Genomic DNA, 21,245 nt, shown 5'->3' on the forward strand with positions numbered 1-21,245 from the left:
AGTGCTGTTTACAAACAGAAGTGAAACTGGAGATTCTCAACATCATCTGAAGAAGAAGAAAACTGTAAACAACTATGAGTAGGGAATGTTGGGCGCATAACAAATGCCTTGTGTAGAAAATGAGCAGATGGCACTTTCCAAATCAATTCTTAATTTGTCATGATCCAGCAATATGTTCCGACGCAGGAGATCCGATGCATCCCCAAACACAAGATCCTACCCCACTGCTGCCGCTGCCAGCTCAGAAGGGTTTCTCCATCCATTGAGAATGGATGGAGAATGAGAACTGATCCACGTGCATTCCTTTGTGCATTCATGTCAGCGTTTGGATCAATAAATTTTACAAGTTGGTTCATCCCATGTTTCTAAAGTTTCTTTCCCTTTCTGATTACATGGAAGGGTGTGTGTGTGAAAAATGGATTTAGTGAATCCTCTGGATTCCTGTTTATACATCCACAGTGGCTTATGTCTCTGAAAAAGGTGACTCCAGGTCTCTGAAATTAACACAATTTGGATCTATCCAATTTCATTTTCACACTTTTAAAGGACAATAGGTTCCAATTTCACAAATCTCCCAAAATATTAATTCATTTTCAGGAGGGAAAGATAATCAACAAGTGACACTTTGGATCTTATTAAAATGTTCAGCTAATTTAACAATTCACTTCAGGCATTTTGCAAGCTGTGAAAACAAAAGTGCTTTTAAGATAACAAATGCTGCATGATTGTTAATAAAGTCAACATACATATATGCTTCTGTCATTTGTGTGGTGTGCTCATATGTGATCCTTGTAAATCGATTTACTACTACCAAATAGAGAAGAAAACAGGGTTTTTTCCCCCCACATGTATAATCGTCTTTTATGCAGGTTCGGTAGATTATCGCTGGCTGTTTACAAACTCTGCTTCAAAGACTTTGCAGCAAAGGAGAACAACATGCTTCCATTGTTTATAAAAATGACAGCTCTTAAAGGATCGCATTAGCTTTAACACAAACTATTAAATCCTTCTCAATAAATTATTTTGTGTTCCATTCCAGAATCTTGTTAGCTCTGGGATGTAGGTGCAAACTCCCGAGGAAACATGAGCACACATTGAGGCTATTATAGATAATGTTTATTGAATAAGCCTCTGAGGATGTTTTTCTTGGGTTGCTCTCAAGCATTCTGAAGGAGTCATGTTCCATGTTTGAGGTCCCATGTTTCTTCCTCTCAAACTATGAGCAGCTGTAGCACATGACCTACTTCTGTAGATCTCTGTAATGATTTCCTTCCTTCAGTGGCTTCAGGAGTCCCTCTTTGCCCTGCGAAAAAAGGGACAAATATTTTAATCCAAGCAAAATGCTAACGCAGGTTTTGTTGGTTTCAGGGAAGAAACTCAATACAGCTACATCACTGAGTGTAGGCCTCAAATTGGAACCATCTGGACTCCAGAAGCTCCATGAGTTCTTTAGGGAAGGCATGGAGATTTTTCTTGCCTTGGGCTGTAATTCATACACCTGCAAATAAAAGGGGTGGGGGAAGGGGGAAGCCATGTTAATGGCAGACAAGCTGGACTAATGCAGGAATTCAACCTTTCTCACACACCCAAAAAAGCAACAGTGGCTAAAAGTGTGTGGAGGTTGAGCGGATATATTTCATAAATGCAATGCATGACTGTAGCTGGAAAGCACTTGAGTTAAGGTCAGCCAAAACAGGACTGTACACTGAGCCTACATCTTGCAGTCTTTCCTCACAAAAGCAGCCAAACCGATGTGAAAATAAAGGCAAAGGAAGGCTCATGTGAGAACACACACAAAATTGCCAAGAAAATATGGTAGAGAGGAGAGCCCTGAAGTCCCCCCCCCTTTTTTTTACACGAAGGGACTGCTTCCTTAAAGGCTATCGAAAATAACTGCCTGTTGATACTTGTTGTCATGATCATTTGTGACTATTTATAAAAACGTGCACCTTACAAGCTTGCCCCTGCCTTTCCCTCCCTAAACTAAGTAACAATATAAGGTCCTTTCCACACGGGGTGGGGGGCTTTAGCACTGTTGAGTAATCGCTCTTCCTCTTAGCTCGAAGTTGAAGTTGAATTAGAAGTGTGGCTCCACACAGCACTCAGTTTAGCACAGGGCCAGCCTACATTTTGCTGCCTGAGGCAGAACAGCAAGCGGTGCATCCCCCACCTCCCCAGTCAAGGTGCACCTCCCCCACCCAAGGCTAGCCAAGTTGTTGTGGTACCTGCGGCAGAAAATCTCACAAGAACCTCTCCCCTTCCCTGGCAGAAAAAAAAAGAGATAATAGCAAACTAAACAACTAACAATGTCCGGCCCTTTCATTTCACACAGAATCATGAGGCAGCCACCTCACTCTGCCTAATGGTAGGGCCGGCCCTGATATAGCGCTGTATTCTCATGACAAGCCTGCAGTGCCTGCTCCTGCATGCTTAGAATAGTGGATTTCAGGGCCCCATCGAAACGGAGAAGCTTTCTGAGGCGATTCGATTTAAATCCAGATTTTCGTGAAATTGGGGTTGCTCCTCCCACAGCAAACATAGTCAGTAAAGGGGTGCATACATTAAAAAACAACCACCATTTTCACAGGGCAAACAGCACCTGAAACCACATTCATTGAGGGACTCCGTCCACTCAACCCCCGAGTAGAACTGAACGTCATCAACTGCGTAGGTGCGGGGCAGCGAATGAGCAGAGGCTTGCTCCCTGCCCCTACTCCCGTGCTCAGTGAAATGCAATGGAAGATAGTGAGTTACTTCCGAGTAGACATGTTTAGCCAACACCTCTCCTCATGTCCACCCTTTCACGGCAGGAATAAGGGTCATTTGGGATGATCAGCTTTTAAAATCGTTACAGTCCAGCGTACCTTCACTCTTCCGTAAGAGCGGAGATTTAAAACAGCTCCCCACCCCTCTCCCCACTTGCAGTCAAGTGCAATGGATGGGAATGAGTTACTTCCGAGTAGACACCTTTAGCCAAAACCTCTCCTCATGTCCACGCTTTCATGATGCAACCCTACTCTACCCACCCCTCACCATAGCCAACTGAAGTCACATAGACTCCCAAACCACACTGAGGCCACCACCACGATGGGAAAATCTGGTGTAAAATGACTTTGCAAAGAAGTGGCATTTCAGGCAGAAAAAATGCGGTTGATGTGGAGTGGGCAGTTATGTCATCTGCCATGATTTGAAACATTTCAGCATAAGTACACTTCAGAAAGGGCCACAAACATATCAGACTTCTTGTATGTATGGCACCTTTTCCTTCGCCAGAGATATCAATGTACCAATGTACCAAGGAGAATATATAGTAGAGCTGTGCAGGGAGCCCCCAATCTGACCTGGAAGCCGCTTCATGGCTTCCAAGGTGGGCCCGATGTGGCTCGGGCTGATTCGAGGGCCCCCCAACCCATCTTGGTCTTGAACCTGAAATGGGATTCAGATGGCCAAATCCTGCTTCCCCCCCCCCGACACCCCCACGCAAACCCCTGTCTCCTTACCTGGGCCGCTGCCACCTCTACTGTTGCCACCGCCGCCTCATCCGCTGCCGTCAGCTCCTGACCCCTGGATGCGCGCTGGATCTTATTGCAGGGAGTCTCCATTTTTAAAACGGCAACTTCCAGGAAGTTTTAAAAATGGCGACTCCCTGCAATAAGAGCCAGTGCACGTCCAGGAGTCAGCAGCGGTGGAGGTGGTGGAGATGGCAATGGCAGTGACGGAGGCAGGGGTGCCGGAGGTGCCAGGGACGGAGGTGGTGGCGGCAATAATGGCAGCAGTGATGGGCAGCTCAGGTAAGGACCTGGAGGTGCTGGTGCGGCAGGGCCAGGGGTGCCGAAATTCCATAGTGCACCAAAGCGCTTCGGAGAGTGCCTGACCCACTCCAGGTCACTTCATGCCCCCTCCGCTTCGCCTCAGAAGGGGCCCAAAGTGGCCTGAAGCAGCCACTTTGACTCGGGCTTTGGGCCAAAGCGGTGCACAGCCCTAATATATAGTTGCTCCTCGAAAGAAACCTGACACATTTGAAGAAGCAGAAGCCACTCTCCTTTTTAATCATTCATTGCAGTTGAAGGCCACAAACATGTGGACCTCAGCACGGAAAGGATGCAATCAAAATGCTTCAAGAGGGCTGACACAACTACCCATAATAACAATCAGTACAGGAAGGCAAAGGACAGGATGGAAGCCTCTTAACCTAACAAATAAGCAGCAAAACAAAACAGTTATCTGTAAAGACTAATTGTGGTGGAGTAAACGATGCTGACAGCCAGAATTCATAAATCCAGGAAACTGACTGGTCACCCTTGTTCAAGCAGAGATCAGAAGCACAGCCCAGGAATAATACTTTCAAGCCCCTGCCAGAGGAGAAAGCCGGCTTCTGTTTGTTAGCGGCCTTTGTTCATTAGCCAAAGCATTGTGCTGGAAATGGCAGCAAATGTAGCTGTCCTTCCCTCCCTACCTCTCTTTCTTCCCCTCCTGCTGAGAGGAGGAGAGTTGCTGACAAGTTCACTGACAGTAAAGGCAAGACGAAAGGGGGGATGTGGAATTGAAGGAAAAACAAAACACATGTTGGGGGCAAGGGCTGCCTCTTGTTTGTGCACCGGTTGTGAAGAAAAGCACATTCACTGAGAAGTGTGCCCCCACCCCCAATAAGCTACACGTACACACAAGCATCCCCTCCTTTCCCATGACATGAAATCAAGTGAGAGAACTCAATTGAGGTCATCGCGTTCACTTTATGATTTACATAAATCATGTCAACAGAACGAAGAGGAACTGCAGGCAAATCAAACACAGAAGGCAATCCATTCAACCGACAGTTACAAATCTTAAAACAGGTAGAGAGGGTTCAGGGGCCCACCAAATCTTCCACAATACAGGGAGGATAATCCTGCTAAAGCAGCTATGTGTATTACCACTCCATCGCTTCTTAGCTGAAAGCTGTCTTTACTGATTCAGATGACACTATATATCACACTGTAAAACGGAGTCTGTAGGAAACCATCAGATAATGTATGAGTGTGTGCACAACAGTACAGACCTGTGTGTGTGGGTGCAAGCTTTGCCATCCTGAAAAATACCCCTTGAAATATTTACTCAAAAGATATACCTGGAAGACGAAGGTGGAGGTTGGAGGAAATTTTTAGAAATTTCTTTCCTACATTCCAAAAGACTGTTATAAACAGGTATTGTAGGCATAGCTTTCTGTAAAGAATCCATTAATTCTAGAAATGGAGAGAAACTGCCCCCCCACCTTATTTTTCAAGAAGGGAGAGAAAGGGGGCTGATAAAGTAGAGAACGAGAATTGTGGAAGCAGAGTAAAAACAGTTTACCCTAAACACATTTATTAGGAAATAAGCCCCACTGGACAAAGCAAGACTTATTCCTGAAGTAAGTACTGCACTAGACATAACTGGAAACTGTGGGCTGAAATTTCACTTCAGCTAGGTAAGCCACTGTCTTTCAACTTCAATCCTACATCTGTAAGACAGGAATAATACTCATCTACCTTATAATACTGTTATAAGGTAATGTATAGAAAGTGCTTTTTACATGCTAAGGAGCATCATAAATTCACAGGCTGCGTTAAAAAAAGAAACCTCACATGATGCCTCACCCTAAAACCAAGAAGCAAAAAAAATGAGTAAATTACTAAAAATAACAAGTCAACAATTAAAATATGTAAGTGTACATAGAAGATGAAAAAACACGAGGTAGCATTGCACAGCATTCAAATAGCCCCCAAAGAGTAGTTCCTGAAATATTTCACAATAAACAAGGGCTCAGATTCTACAATAATCATAGTGAGGGCTCAAATTCAAAGGATTCATTAGCCCTATTCAGATATTATATTTACTGTTTCAACCTGTGACCCTCCAGATATTTGGGCCTACAACTCCTGTGAGCCTTCACCATTTGCTTTGCTGGCTAGGGCTGGTGGGAGTTGTAGGCCCAAACATCTGGAGGGCCTTAAGTGAATGCATGAGCCAGGAATGGGACTGCACAAGTAGCTCCACCCTGACACTGCACACATCATGTCGCCCCTCCCCCAACATCCATGCATACAGTATGAGCATCTGCAGAGAGGGGAGATTCATATGAAACATCCTCGTAACACATAACATTTGTTGTTGTTGTTGTTGTTCAGTCGTTAAGTCGTGTCCAACTCTTCGTGACCCCATGGACCATAGCATGCCAGGCCTTCCTGTCCTCAGCTCTCTCCCAGAGTGTGCTCAAGTTCATATTCACTGCATCGGTGACGCTATCCCGCCATCTCATCCTCTGCCGTCCCCTTCTCCTTTTGCCTTCAATCTTTCCCAGCATCAGGGTCTTTTCCAGTGACTTTTCTCTTTGCATTAGGTGGCCAAAATATTTGAGCTTACACATAACATCCAGTTATGCAAGTATACATATGTATGAAACATCTGGATATCAATCTTTTGCCCACCCTAGATGTAAAGTATAGTTTGGCCCTTAAAAGGACTGGCAGATTTTAGGAACTTGGTGACAAAATGCCATTTTAATTTGATGGATCCTATTTACCCATGGTGTCCAGCAGTAACTGGACAGCTGGCCTGCAGACAAATCTACCAAGGAACAAGACTGCAGGAGTAATCAACAGCAGCTTAAAAATCAGGCTGAAATCACAGATGTTCTTCATAATCAGTAACCCTGAAGTGCATGAGCCAACGCAATGGACTGATTCCCAAAGAGTATAAGCCATCCTTAAAAATCTAGAGGTGACATATAATGGACAGAACAGAGAAAATGCAGCTATCCTGAGCTAGAGACTTAGGTGCTAGACATGTAAAACCTCACTAGAAGGAAGCAATGGTAGCAGCTCATGAGCAAACACACATGTTTCTAAGAATAGAAGCCCAGTAGTTGTGGTTCACTGAACTGCTCGGCCATTAATCCATCATCCATGGCCATTCCATACCACACTGGGAGTGTTTTGCACAAGTGCACCGTGATGCAACAGTAGCAACCCCACCATCACCAATATGTGGAAGCAAAGAGGAGGTCTTCAGATGTTCTCTTGCACATTCAGAAGGAGGAAGGAACAATGAAGAAATATTGTGTCAGTGTTCAGGTCTTTCCTGGATTTTTGAGGACTAGACTCATGAAATCCAAATACAGCTATGTCTTTCTTGATTGTATTGAACTTCAAATGCTTGAGGATCTGGGCAAAAACATTCTCTCTCTCTGTCTCTCTCTCTGCACTAAGTGTCCTCAAAGTTTCTACCTTAAGAACATTGTTTTACCCTACCAGGTAAATTCCCTTCTACCTCTGCAAGTATGGAGAAACAGTGACATTCAGTGGTCAGTTAGATTTATGGCATCTTGTTTTTCTTGCAAATCCCCAGGGTGCCAAAACCCCTGCAATAATCTTCTATTTTGTTTTCAGTTCCTTTCGTGTTTTGAGAAAGTTGGGGTGGGGGTGGGGAGCAAAGGAAAAAGAATGAGAAGCAAATGCTGCCTGTTTTAGTTGTATGAGATCACTTGAGCATTAATTTCAGATTAGCTCAAATGTGTTCAGCTGCATTTTTAAAGAATAAGTGTAATGTAAGAAACTGCAAGCAAAAATAAAGAATTTCATGATGTTGCAATAAACTGCTTAGACATTATGCTTCTCTTGTAATGTATAACTAAGTATATTCAAGGCCAAGAAATAATAAAATATAGCTAATATTTTCAGTTTTAGGCATTTCTAGAAGACTCAAAAATGGAGCAATGATGGTATAATGTACACACTCACTGTAGAAAATATACTTCAGTTTCTAGTATCAGCCCACAGTGAAAGCTAAGGGAACAATCCAGTCTCTCCCCTGTATGCAGCAAAGCATGCACCCAGCTCTGCACACATGCACACAGTTCTGGGATTACACACAATTTTGTGCATGGAGAAGGTAACTAGTGGGGGAAGAGCTCCACTGACATGAAAAACGCCTTTGTGTGTACGCAACACTGCACATATGAGAGAATAGATCCATACAGGGCCTAGCTTACTTTACAAATCTAAGCACATGCTTTGCTGTGGCTTATACAAAACTGGTTTTGCACTGAAAAGGGCAGAAATGGATTATGATGGGACAATTCATCTATGAATCTCAGAATCCACAAAGCTTGTTAAACTTGGCAGGGGAGATTTGGCTCTGTGTATGGATGTTTTTACCCCTTACATCAGGGATGGGGGAAACCTATGGCCCATGGAAGGTGCTCATCTGACATGCCAACTTCCCTGCCTCATCTCCAGTCACTGGTAAGACACTTTCTTGTAAGGCTTACATCGCAGACAACAACTATACCACAGAGAACCCGACTTAAGGAAAAGAATCGGACTTAAAGTATTGTGGGCAGAGACAGAGTAATGAAGAGACAGACAACAAAGCTTGGATTAAAATTGGGCCACATTTATTGAAATATCTGCAAAGGGGAAAAACTTAAGATGGGCACTGTCTGTACCAGCGGCTAGCTGGCACCTTTATGGGCAAAAACATACCCAGGCTGAGAGGTGTCATGTCAGCATCGCCGCCCCTCCGGACTGCCCCTTATGGGGGAAGTAGACCTTCCCCTGTCACCCCCTCCCAAGGCCACACAGCTCCTGGGTGAGTGAGGTGAGTTGGTCTCCCAGGCAACCCTTATCCCCCCGCCGAACCACAAAACCCGTTTGGGAGGCCTCAGGCATCACCTGTCACCATAAGGTGCCTCTGAATGCTCACCATTCCTAAACTCATTCTCCTTTTTGCCTGTCCTAGCCACCAACTGAAATGAGACCTAAACTGAGGAAGAATTAGACCAGAATTACCAACCCCATTAACAGTGTGAAGTAGGTGAAAAGACACGCAGTCCCAGCCAATCAGACTGTGAGCCAAAAATTCCTAGTTGGCCCACACAAAAGGGCAACCGGTTGTCACCCACACTGCTTAAGGGAGGGTGGGAGGGAACCGCGCGAGCGAGAGACTGCTTGGGGAGGGGCGCAGATCGAGAACAAAACCTCTCTGGCCCCTCCCCTTGAGTGGTGCAAAGGGCTGCCCAATGGCAGCCTGTGATGCCTCTTCACCCCACCTGCCTGCAATGACCTCCCCCACCGCCAGGCAAGCCAGACGTGGGGATAGGGCATTTGCAAGCGGAGACGGGGTAATGAAGAGACAGACAACAAAGCTTGAATTGAAATTGGGTCACATTTATTGAAATATCTGCAAAGGGGAAAAACTTAGGACGGGCGCTGTCTGTACCAGCAGCTAGCTGGCACCTTTATGGGAGAAAACATACCCAGCCTGAGGGTGGTGTGTCAGCATCACCGCCCCTCCGGACTGTCCCTTATGGGGGGGTAGACCTTCCCCTGTCACCCCCTCCCGGGGCTGCACAGCTCCTGGGTGAGTGAGGTGAGTCAGTCTCCTAGGCAACCTTTATCCCCACGCCGAGCCGCAAAACCCATTCGGGAGGCCTCAGGTGTCACCTGTCACCATAAGGTGCCTCTGAATGCTTATCATCCCTAATCTCATTCTTCTTTTTGCCTGTCCTAACTGCCACTGGGAGTGACAAGCCTATTGCTTGTCAAACTCCCCCCCCCACCTGCGAAGAAGAACTTTCCGCAGGCCCCTTTGCAGATCAGACAGAAATATGTCATTTCCCGCATCAGACAGGTGCACACCGTCCCGTCTGCAGAGCTCCCTCCTTGTCCATTTGATTTCCTGATGAGTGATGATCCCATCACCATGTTCGTATAGCCCAAAGGCTATTTTCCCATGACACTTTCTGATGGGCCCTTTCCATGGCCTTCTGGGTCAGAACATTCCACACTTCATTCTTGTGAACACACAAAACAAATTGTAGTTATCCCCGGCTCATGATGCTGGATAACTCGGAATCGGCCAAGGCCTTCACACAACCAAGTCCTTCCCCCCTAGATGCAGCACCAAAACCTGCGGGGGAACCTGCACGTCACATTGATGGAATAGAGTAGGGAAGGCAGTCTCACTGCATAACATGTCTGCCAAGCCCCTGAACACGGGCACACTGGGACAGTCTGAGCTGGGATCCACAGCTTGACCTAAGACCACCGACCATCCCTGAACACCGTGCTGTGACTACATGAGCACACGCATGGGTACACATCTATTCCATCGATCTAAAGGAAATAAAGGAAAACTGTAAGTAACAGAAAAGGAGAGGCAATTCCTTGACATCAAGGAAAAGCCCACACGCAAGTCCTGAAGGCCTTGGAGTGCCACCAGCCCACCGCCTTCACTTGATCCCATGCCAAAACCCAAAGACGCGGCTGTAGGAGCAGCCCCTATGCTGAAAGAATGTGTCCTAAATTGGATCCTAGACTGAGAGTACTCAATGCCAGCTTAATAACAGTCCAAAATTGATATAATTAGATGGAGGGGAAATCCATCCAAGGAAAAAGACTGGGCTATCTGCCGTCCCCTATGGAAGCAGGAAGCAGCTACTGTCCTGACGGGGCATAATTACTCTATCAGCGTAGGGAGAAGGAGCACCTCTGCGCCCTTAGCTAATTAGTCAGTTTTAAGTTTCCTGAACCAAATCCAGACAATATCATACTTGGGTGTCAAGTATCCCAGGGCCCAGTCGGTTGGATCACATCTGGATGCCCCAACCAGCTTAAAGATTCTGAGGGCCCAAAAAAAGCCGTTAAGGCGGTCAGATACAACAATGACGCCTCGGAAGCAGAGGTGCTAGTTAATGGCCACAATCTCCGGAGTCATAAAGGATATCTGGGGAAAGGGGATGGCTGGAGTCCTCAGCGGCAGGTGATGTCCTGGCCCTGCCCTGGAAGGCATGGTGCGCAGAGAAGCCCGCATCCTAGTGCCTAACGCTTAGTCACATTCCCTCCTCCTGCACTGAAGGACTTCTTGCAGGCCCCTAGCTGATCCAACAAAGTTTGTCATTGCCAAATCGGACAGGCGCTGCCTATAAGGCTCTCCCCGCAGCCTAGTAATTTCCAGATGAGAGATGATCCCGCGCTATTCTGATATAGCCCAATGCCATCACCCGGTTCACTTTCTGACAGGCCCTTTCCATGGCCCTCAAATTCCAAACAATCCTCCAATTAATTCAAGGAAGCAAGCAGGACCAATGATCGTTGTTCCTGGCCAACTGTGCCATATGACCCGGGAATCGGCCAAGCCAGGCAGGACAAGGTCCTGGCCTTTCACACCAACAGGTCGTTCCCTCCAAGATGCAGCGCCAGAACCTGCAGGGGGAACACGCACCAAACCATGATGGAATGGAGTGGGAAAGAGGCACCCTCACTGCATGCTGCATCTGTCAAACCACTAACACCTGCACACTGGAACAGTCTGCTGTGGGATCTGCAGCCTGACCTATACGCCCTCTGACTAGCCCAACACCGTGCTGTGTCCATACATGAGCGCACAAACACACAGGTTTATGTCCATTCCATTGACCTAAAGGAAAAGTAACAGTGAGGACAAGAAAGAGATGCTGATCAGTGAAGTCCCACACCCTAGGAATGGAGACAAGACCATGACTCTAAATTACCAAGAAGGCTACAACTGCTGCAGCTGAATGTGAGAGCAAAAGCCCAGGGCTCCCTAACAACCCAAGTACAGGAGGCCCTTGTCCTGTGAGCCATGAAGTGCACGATGGCTTACCCAAGACTAAATGCATGACACTCAGTGAGAACCCCTTAGGATGGTCTCTGGAAGTGCCAACATCTGAGTATTAGACAAAACGGCACTGGCATTCTACCTGTCACGTATACGCTTCATGAGAAAACAGATATTACGCAGTAGGCAGCGCAAATGCAATACTACCCAATCCATAACATTCAGATTGGGGGAGGACTGTGTTTTAATTACATGAACGGAGGCCTGCCCTTCACGCAAGGAGTTAAGAATGGACATTAAGCCTCGAATCGGCCCGCATGGGCGATGCCACATATACGAGAAGTTCAGATAACAGGATCTTTATTTATTTATTTATTTAATTTCTATACCACCCAATAGCCGAAGCTCTCTAGGCAGTTCACAAAAATTAAAACCAAACAACACACAATAAAACTATTTAAAATATATAGAACATTAAAACCACAATATAACAATACAACCACAATAAAACATAGCAGCAGTGCAGGAGTTTAAAATACAGATTTAAAACAGCAAAGATAAAAATTTAGAAAGCTAAAATGCTAAAATGCCTGGGAAAATAAAAAGGTCTTCACCTGGCGCTGAAAGGAATACAATGTAGGCGCCAGGCGAACCTCACTAGGGAGCTCATTCCAGAGCCAGGGTGCCGCAGCAGAAAAAGCCCTCCTCCTAGTAGCCACCCGCCTCACTTCCTTTGGCAGGGGCTCACGGAGAAGGGCTGCTGCTGATGATCTTAAGGTCCAGGCAGGCACATATGGGAGGAGGCAATCCTTCAGGTAACCTGGCCCCAAGCCGTTAAGGGCTTTGAATGTTAACACCAGCACTTTGAATCGGGCCCGGAAATGGACTGGCAGCCAGTGCAGCTGGAAAAGTACTGGCGTAATATGAGCTCACAGGCCAGTCCCTGTTAACAATCTTGCTGCCCTATTTTGGACCAGCTGAAGTTTCCGGACTGTTTTCAAAGGCAGCCCCATGTATAACGCATTGCAGTAATCCAGATGAGAAGTTATCAGAGCATGGATAACTGTAGCTAGGCTACCTCTGTCCAGATAAGGGCGTAGTTGGTATACCAGCCTAAGCTTGATCTTGAGAGATCAGAGGGCCAACCCAATGATCCTATAAATTGACCTTAAAACCCAGCCCACTAGGGGCATCATAGTACATCTGCAGCTTTACCTTGCAGATGAACTCATGTTCCAGAAAAGAAAACACTGGTAATCTTCGGAATATTAAAACCCAACCGAAATCCTCTTCTGGTGCGGGGGGTGGGGGGGGGCTCAATGGTGTGGGAGCCTAACTCCATTTTCAGTATGACACAGCCTCCACCAAAGGCCAGCACGGGACAGAAGCTATGCCGGTGAAATACGGACTCTTCCACTCCCTGAAGGGCATGAAGTGTGGCATCATGACAGCACCTGTATAGGTCAACCTGCCTCACCCGCCAGGCATCCTGTAGGCACTATCACTATGAAGGTGCCAACAGAGTAAGAACAACAAGGCCACATACAGATTTAACAACCTGCAGGCTGTATCCTTAAATATAATTTAACAAATGTACCTACTGTAGATAAATCTCTGATTTCAGAGAAAAGTGGACCAGACACTAGCCTTGGAATGAAACCCAGAACCTTTCTAAAATGCAAGTTACAAAACACACTGTACTCTCCTGCCACGGAATGACTACAAAGCCATATTGGGGCTTGGTTCCAACTGGGAATACTAAGGCCGGACGTGGGAGTAGGGCATGTTTCAGGAAATCCAGTTTTTCTGCAAAAAGCTCCAGGGTGGCTGCGAGATGGCCATGACATCGTGTGCCCCAAATGACCTCGAAATGGAGCCAGCTCGCAGCAAATCAATCGTGAAGACACCCCCAGGTGCTCTGTGAATACATCAGGGTTCCCATGTTATCATAAGGACCCTTGGATCAGGTTACTGCTATTGGGATAACAGGAGTGAAACTGACAGCAAGACAAAACTGCTGTACTGCCTTTAAACAGAATGATGATGTAGCTATATGATGCACTGTGGCAGCTATGCATATTTTTAGGAACTGGGTACCAGAGTCATAACTGCACTTTGACACATAGCAGTAAAGGAACCTGCTTTGCTTAAATAGCAAAGAGCAAGTTCTGGAGTTTTCTGTTGTTCCTCTGTTTATTAAAAACGGATGGGAGCACTTGACAGAAAAATCAAACTTCTGGTCGTGGCTCATTAATCTCTGCTGTATCTGTCATATATATGTGTTTATAGTTTCAGAAAGGCTTGGAAATTAAGATTACTGCTCTGCTTTTGTGCTTGCTCTAATTTCAGTTGGAGAGAAGTGCTACCAGTAGCTTAACATGAGAGACAAGAAAAGGGTCATCTTATTAAGCCAGATGACATTTGCAAGTTACCTACTTTAGCCCGGATTTCAGAATTATTCAACAGTTATAGCATATATTGACTGCAAATGGTGTTTGGGCAGCTCAGGCACTCTAAAAAATTATATCCAAAACGTATAATCGAAATGCACTCCTTTTAGTAAAAATGTGATTTGTAGTGACATTTGGGGAAGCTGTATCTCCATTACCAGTTTCTGTTTTCTCATGAGATGGGGTCAGTTGTTAACATCCCCAATGAAGACAACAGAACTTCACAAATATAAAAATCATCATAGGTGTGATCAGAATGTTTAGGTTTCCAAAAAAGATAGCTTCCTGGTGAAGATACATTGCTATTAGTGGGAGCGCAGTGGTGACAGTGGACAAAATGGACATGTATGGAGTACAGCAGAGATGGGAAACTGTGGCCCTCCATATGTTGTTGAACCACAACATCCATCATTCCTGACTGTTGGCCAAGCTGACTAGGGATGATGGAAATTGGACTCCAACAACATCCAGAGGGTCACAGGGTCCCCACCCTTGGAGAAAATTATGGAATTCCCCAAAACATTTTATTCATATCCTTCACTATGAACAGAATTCTAGAGTAACATTACAGGGATTTCAGAAAACTCTGTAATCACTTTGATCACTGTGGGAGACCCACAGTCAGATTGTTGCTCCACTAAAGAATGCCTGCATTGTTTCACACAAATTCTTTCCACTTAAGAAGACAGAAAGGTATGACACTAGTTATCTTCTGCCCCCAGCTCAGTTATAATGAAAAGGTCATCTCTCTGGACTTGCAATTTATATGTCTGTGTCTGTTCTGAGGGAAAGCAAGAGAGCATGATTAGTATTTAGGGACATTTGTATTATGCCAGCTCTCCCAATCTGGTGCCCTCCAGAAGTTTTGGACTTCAACTCCCATCAGCCTCAGCCAGCCCGGCAAATGGTCAGGAATTCCGAAAGTTGTAGTCAAAAACATCTGGAGGACACCAGGTTGCGGAATGCTTCCCTGTGTCAACTATACTATATCTGGACATTTACCAGTATGAAGGAGATGCTTCTCTTGCTCCCAGGCCTGCCTCCTTTAAAATTTCCCACAACTTAAAAGCTAATGGCTTTTTTCTTAATACAAGACAAGTGGGGCAATTGCCATTTTCTCATCTGGAGGAAAATCCAGAATATTGGTAAACTGGCTACTGTTAGTGCGTATCCTCTTTGAACAAGCACAGGTGCATACATATGTTCAGAGATACACACGTCTAAGGAACCTTTTAATGTCACAGTCTAGACACTGTATCACATCTAGGCAGATTGGCCAATCTCTCTCTCTCTCTCTCACACACACACACACACACACACACACACACAGAGTACATTCAAACGGACATGGTTTTTCTAACTGAACATTAATTAAAATGTACAAATGATCAATGAAGGGGAATTAACTTCTTGCAATAATCACAATTATAACACACATATATGAATTCTAATTTGGATTCTATCAGTTCATAGGGGATGACCAATCCTAGATATATCAAACATGCAAAGCATAGCACATGCAAACATATCTAAACATGCGTAGGATTGAACCCTTACAGTGATTTTAGTGGAGGAGTGAGAGCCAATAGATGCCACCAGGACAACTGGGCTTGCCACACAACCAAAGAGTGAGCACATGGTTCTGGACCTTGGAAGGCAACAGATCAAAGTGGCTTCAGTGAGTGATACCTTCAGCAAGTGGTATCTTTCAGCAAAGTGGTCCCTTGCCCTTGGGAGGCCAGAAACATTGAATGGTGGAGCCCTGGGATTTTACAGGGTTTTGACAAAAAGGTTCAAAGGAAAAAGCTCTGGGTCCAACTTAGACAAAACACACACAAGAGGGAGAAATGGCCTTGAGTACTGCAGGCAGTATATTCAACAATAGGATGGATACGGGATGGACCCAAGCCCAATCACAGCAATACTTCTCAGTGATTGTGGTGCTTGAAAATGTGAGGCCTCTGTCTGGCAACTTACTTAACACCAAGCCCATGTAACACCTTGGAGGTATGCAACTCTTGGCCTTGGGTGTATTCAAATAGATATCCTGATTGCTATGCCTAAAATAATCCTGAGGCATTTCATTTGGTGCTGTTTGATGAATTCATATGTTGGAATCTCTTCCTAAGTATGTGACCAGATGCCCAAGATCTCATGACCAGACTGCTTGCTAAGCGTTTTCATTCAGCTGGAAACACAAACCCTTTAGGCCCATCTTTCTGTCAGGTGCCAGACTGAACTTCTTAAAGTGACAGTATCACGTCAGGCTAAATACTGGGGTGAAATATTTTTTCTGTTCTAGGGCAAGCAGTCTGCCAACACTAGCAAGAAAAAAAAAATTCTCTCTGGAATGTGGAATATTTCCAAGGGAACACATAAAGCAGACAGTCTGTGTTACAATCTTTGTATGCAAATACTGGAACAATGAGACTGCAAACCCTATGAGAAAGAAATCAGCAGAGGTGTTAGATAAAAAGTCCTTGCTTTCGGTTTAGAAGAAAAGGATGCCAGGCAGGCAGCAGTGGATCCAACACTATTTTATTGAATGTTTTGCAAAACGGGTGCAGAGCAGTCTGGACCCCGAGACACGTGTGCAAAAGCCCTTTATATCATATCGCTTCTATTGTTCTTACCAGTAACCAATGAAACAGTTAGTACATCGGCTCACTAAGTCAATAGCCAATAAACAGTCACTATCAGCTTACCAAGCTGTTAGTCATGAGCGCGTCAGTATGATTCCCTTTTTGCTCCGCCTATATTTTCCCGCCACTCGGGCTCTTACGTAACTTGAGACGCCAACGGTTATGGAGTCTCCTTTTTTTTCTAACAATTCCCTCCTTTAAGTCTTTATTCACGTCTTAAAGCATTTAAAACGGAGTTTCTTTATCAGCACAATAAAGCAAGAGCATCTGTTTTGACAGAGCGGTTTCAATTAACCGCTGGGATAAGCCTCTAGCGCAGGGGATAATGCAACAACCAAATAACACTAAAACTCCTATCATCACTACAAGCGAAATAAGGATTGAGGCTGCTAGGTGTTTCCATTTTCCAAACCATCTCTCTAACCAGGCAGTCACGGGGTTGTTAATCCCTGAATTCTCGGCTAATTCTTCAGACAAGGCAGTGAGGCCCTGCAAAGCCCTTGTTACCGTGTCATCTGGGGCAGTGTTGTTAGGGATGAAGGTGCAACACCATCCACCTAGCATGACACAAACCCCTCCTTTTTCTGCTAACATCATATCAAGAACACGCCGATTTTCCCAAGCCATTTGGCTGGTGGCATCTAGCTGCTCAGCCAATCCTTTTACAGCATCTCGAGTATAGTTTATAAACCTCTGTTGATTATAATAAACGTAATTGATCCAATCTACATTTTTGTTAATGGTCACCCACCAAAACAGGGTAGATTCAAATCCTGCAGAAACTTGATTTCTTCCTTTGAACTCGTCTGGCACTCCCCTTGGTACTCCTATGGAGTCAATATATATTTGATCATCAAAAGGGGTTAATGATCGTTTCTGCCAGGGTTGGCCAGTCTTCTCTGCTGGATGATATGCAATTGAAAAGAGGACTGCCAACTGAACTAACCCACAAGCTCTGGACCAATTGGAGGGCAATACCTCATACAACTCTAGACCACCACAATACCACCAGAGATCAGCTCGTGCGATTGAAAGGGAATTATTCCTAAAGCGGGTGGAATTAACACATCTTACTTTACTCGTCAGGTTCCCTATATGCCCCTCTGTGTCTGCAAGGTTTCGATGTATGCATCCGGTATGGTTTCTTCTTTGCAGGAAGACTGTGGAAGGTCTGATGTGATCCTTTAATTTGAGTGGGGGGTATAATTTATTGAGGGTTTGGCATTCCTCCTCTCCCCATGCATCAGGGTGTTGGAACAAACGGATCACGCAGGTGAGGAGGGAAGGAGTGTCCCACCCCAGTGGAAAGGGCAGTACCTTTGCTACTGATCTTCCTGTGGCACAAACAAAACAGTCAGACTTATTTAAAGACTTGGCTGTATACTTTATCCACTCTAACCACACATTATCAGTTTCCTCTGTTATTGGGATTCCTAACCTGGTTCTCCAGGGATGCCTCTCTTTCTCGGGGATCTGTACCAGAAGTGGCTTGAGGGGTGTTGGTGTGACATTTCGGGGTTTTATCTTAAAGCTGTCAAGCCCAAGTCCTTGAGGTATCACCATCCACGTTAATATTTCTTTAACTAACATTACCAACACCACCCACAATACTTGCTTCATATTACAAGTTTTTTGTAATTCGAACCCGAGCTTTTCCCAGATGTTGTGACTTGTATATTACAGGCGATTGTGGCTCCTGGATGGCTTCGCCTGTGTCCCTGGCAGCTTCTGGAGGGGTGCCAGGGAGCAAAGGACCGTTGCCCGTGTCCTCCTGTTCTTTCCAGGTGACAGAAGGAAGCAAGGGTCGCTTAAATGGCTTTATCCGGCTGCAATGTGTCCATTTACTAGAACCCACAAGCTTTACACACGAGTGGCTGGTTGGTCCCACCAAATAAGGCCCCTCCCACCCTTCCTTTAAAGCTTCTTTATTCCACTTTTTCAGCAACACCTCGTCTCCCGTCTGGAAGAGATGGATAGGTGCATCTAACGGCAGTCTCTGAAACGGAACGGAATAAGCTCGTAGCTGTGAAAGAACAGACTGTAGAGAAGTCAACTGATCCCTTAGCATCTGATCACCCACCTCCCACTTGACTTCCTCCCTCCTTCCGCAGTGTACCCGAGGCGGGAACCCAAACATCAGTTCGAAGGGGGACAATTTTATGTCCTTTCTTGGCATCCTTCGAAGCTTCGTTAAAGCTATCGGCAGAGCCTCAACCCAAGTGAGCTTCACCCCTCGTTGGAGTTTGGTTAAAGTCTCCCTGAGGCTCCGATTGATTCTTTCAACTTGTCCACTTGCCTGGGGCCTCCAGGGGCAATGTAAATGCCACTCTACTCCCAGAGCTTGTGCCAGCCCCCGTGTAATAACTGAGGTGAAGTGTGAGCCCTGATCGGACTCTATAACTTCGGGCAGGGAGAACCGGGGCACCACCTCCTATAACAATTTAGCAACAACAGTTTTAGCTTGGCAGTTCCTACATGGAAACGCCTCTACCCACCCTGTCATTTGACATACTATTACAAGCAAATACCTGTAACCCCTACATGGTGGCATCTCAGCAAAATCAATCTGCACCCTCTGGAAAGGATAGTAGGCCCATGGTCGCCCTCCTTTTGGAGGAGGGGGTGCCCTGGGAGGGTTGGTTTTCTGGCAGACTTCACAGGTTGCGGCTAGTCAGTGGGCGCATACAGTTAAGCCAGGGGAGACAAACAGCTTCTTGCAATAGTCGATCATGGCTGATGCTCCAGGGTGTCCAAGAGAATGGTGAACTTGCTCTAGAACAACCCTCTGCAGGGTCTGTGGAAGAAGCAGTCTTCCATCTGTCATCTGGATCCATCCGTCGTCGCAGGGACTTATTCCGTGTTCTTGTGCCATCTGTAACTCAGCAGGGGAGTATGTGGGGCGCTCTTTTCTTTTGGGTAGAATGAGGAATGTTCCTTGGATTCCCTCTCTGGCTGCTCTTTTTGCGGCCTCATCTGCCTTCTGGTTTCCCTGTCTACATTTTTCCTCTTTTTCTTTCCCATGGGCTCGGACGTGGACAACAGCTACTTGTGAGGGTAGCTGGAGGGCATCCAGAAGATCCACTATTAGGCCGCCATTAGCCACTGGATATCCGTTTGCTGTAAGGAATCCCCTCTCTTTCCACAGTTGCCCATGAGCATGTACAACGGCGAAGGCATTTTTGCTATCGGTATAAATATTTACTCGCTTTCCCTTGCTGGCTTGCAGGGCTCTTGTCAGGGCTACCAGTTCAGCGGATTGGGCGGAGAAATGAGGAGGCAGCCTTTCCTCGCGCACACTCTCGTCTAGAGTAATGACGGCCGCTCCTGTGTAGCGTCTTCCATCCAGCATATAGCTAGATCCATCTACAAACAGATCTCTGGCTCCCTCTACTGGTTCATCCTCAAAATGTTGGCAGTAGTGTGGCGATATTAAAGCTAGAGCAAGCCTTAAAAGTGAGGTTTTCGTTTGTTAGTAAACCTATTTCATATCGGGAATGCCAGGCTGGGTTGAGAAATTTGCTTCCTCCTCCTGATCCCAAAATTTGTGGCACACCATGCGGCACCCAAACTTCAATGGGTCCTCCCATCGTCATTTTCTCGGCCTCGGTACAGATCAGAGCTGTTGCCGCCACTGCCCTCAGGCAACTTGGCCATCCTCGCGCTACGACATCTAGGACCTTGGAGTAATATCCCACTGGTCTCCAAGAGGGCCCTTTTCGCTGGCAAAGCACTCCCGAAGCTATGCCCTTATTTTCATGCACATAAAGTCTAAATGGCCGGCTGGGATTTGGTATGGCTAGAGCAGGTGGTGACACAAGAGCAGCTTTAAGACTGAGAAAAGACTTATTCATTTCCTTAGTCCATTTCCATTTATCCAGTCTATCTTTCTGCAGCGCCTCATACAGCGGCCGCGCTGTCTCCCCATAGTTTGCTATCCATAGTCGGCAGAATCCGGTCAGCCCCAGGTAGGCCCTCAATTCGCGGGGGGACTTAGGGACAGGAGTGTCACGGATGACTTCAACTCTTTCTTGCCCTAGGCTCCGAGTCCCCTTAGTTATGTGGTAGCCTAGGAATTTTACAGTTGGTTGGGCCAACTGTACTTTTTCTTTTGACACTTTATACCCCCCCCCGCTAGATAGTTGAGGAGGGAAACAGTCCCACTCAGGCACGCATTCTTGGCCTTGGCTGAAATCAGGAGGTCGTCACAGTACTGGAGGAGATGCACCTCTGAGTGCTGCTGGACCCAGGGTTCAAGATCCTTTTGGAGCTGCTGGCCAAAGACGACTGGTGAGAGATTGAGCCCCTGAGGGATGACTGTCCATGCTAATTGAACTTTTGACCCCCCCCCCCCGGGCTTTCCCATTCAAAGGCGAACAAAGGCCTTGAATCAGGGTGGAGGGGGATGCTGAAAAAGGCGTCTTTTAGGTCTATGACAGTGAACCAGGCGTCCTCTTCCGGAATTCCTACAAGGAGGGTGTGTGGGTTGGGGACCACAGGATGGGGGGCCTCGATCTGCTGATTAATGAGCCGGAGGTCTTGCACTAAGCGGTAGCCC

At 46.1% G+C, this 21,245-nt stretch overlaps 1 protein-coding gene across 4 annotated transcripts in view; it reads right to left on the reverse strand.

The window, feature by feature from the left end:
• Positions 1-512: 512 nt before the first annotated feature.
• LOC146350207 (uncharacterized) overlaps positions 513-21,245 on the reverse strand; it is a 46,388-nt gene continuing 25,655 nt past the window's right edge. For 3 of the 4 annotated variants that reach the window (XM_084844471.1, XM_084844468.1, XM_084844467.1), the window contains one exon: positions 620-1,303. In XM_084844471.1, coding sequence (XP_084700597.1) covers positions 1,241-1,303 — 63 coding nt within the window. In that variant the 3' untranslated portion in view covers positions 620-1,240. Of the gene's footprint in view, positions 1,304-21,245 lie in introns of all 4 variants that reach the window. The other variant, XM_084844469.1, reaches the window with a different exon arrangement.

The sequence above is a fragment of the Heloderma suspectum genome, chromosome 3 (genome assembly GCF_057233095.1).
Source record: "Heloderma suspectum isolate Gila_16-S chromosome 3, 16-S_ref, whole genome shotgun sequence".
Classification (NCBI taxonomy): Eukaryota; Metazoa; Chordata; class Lepidosauria; order Squamata; family Helodermatidae; genus Heloderma; species Heloderma suspectum.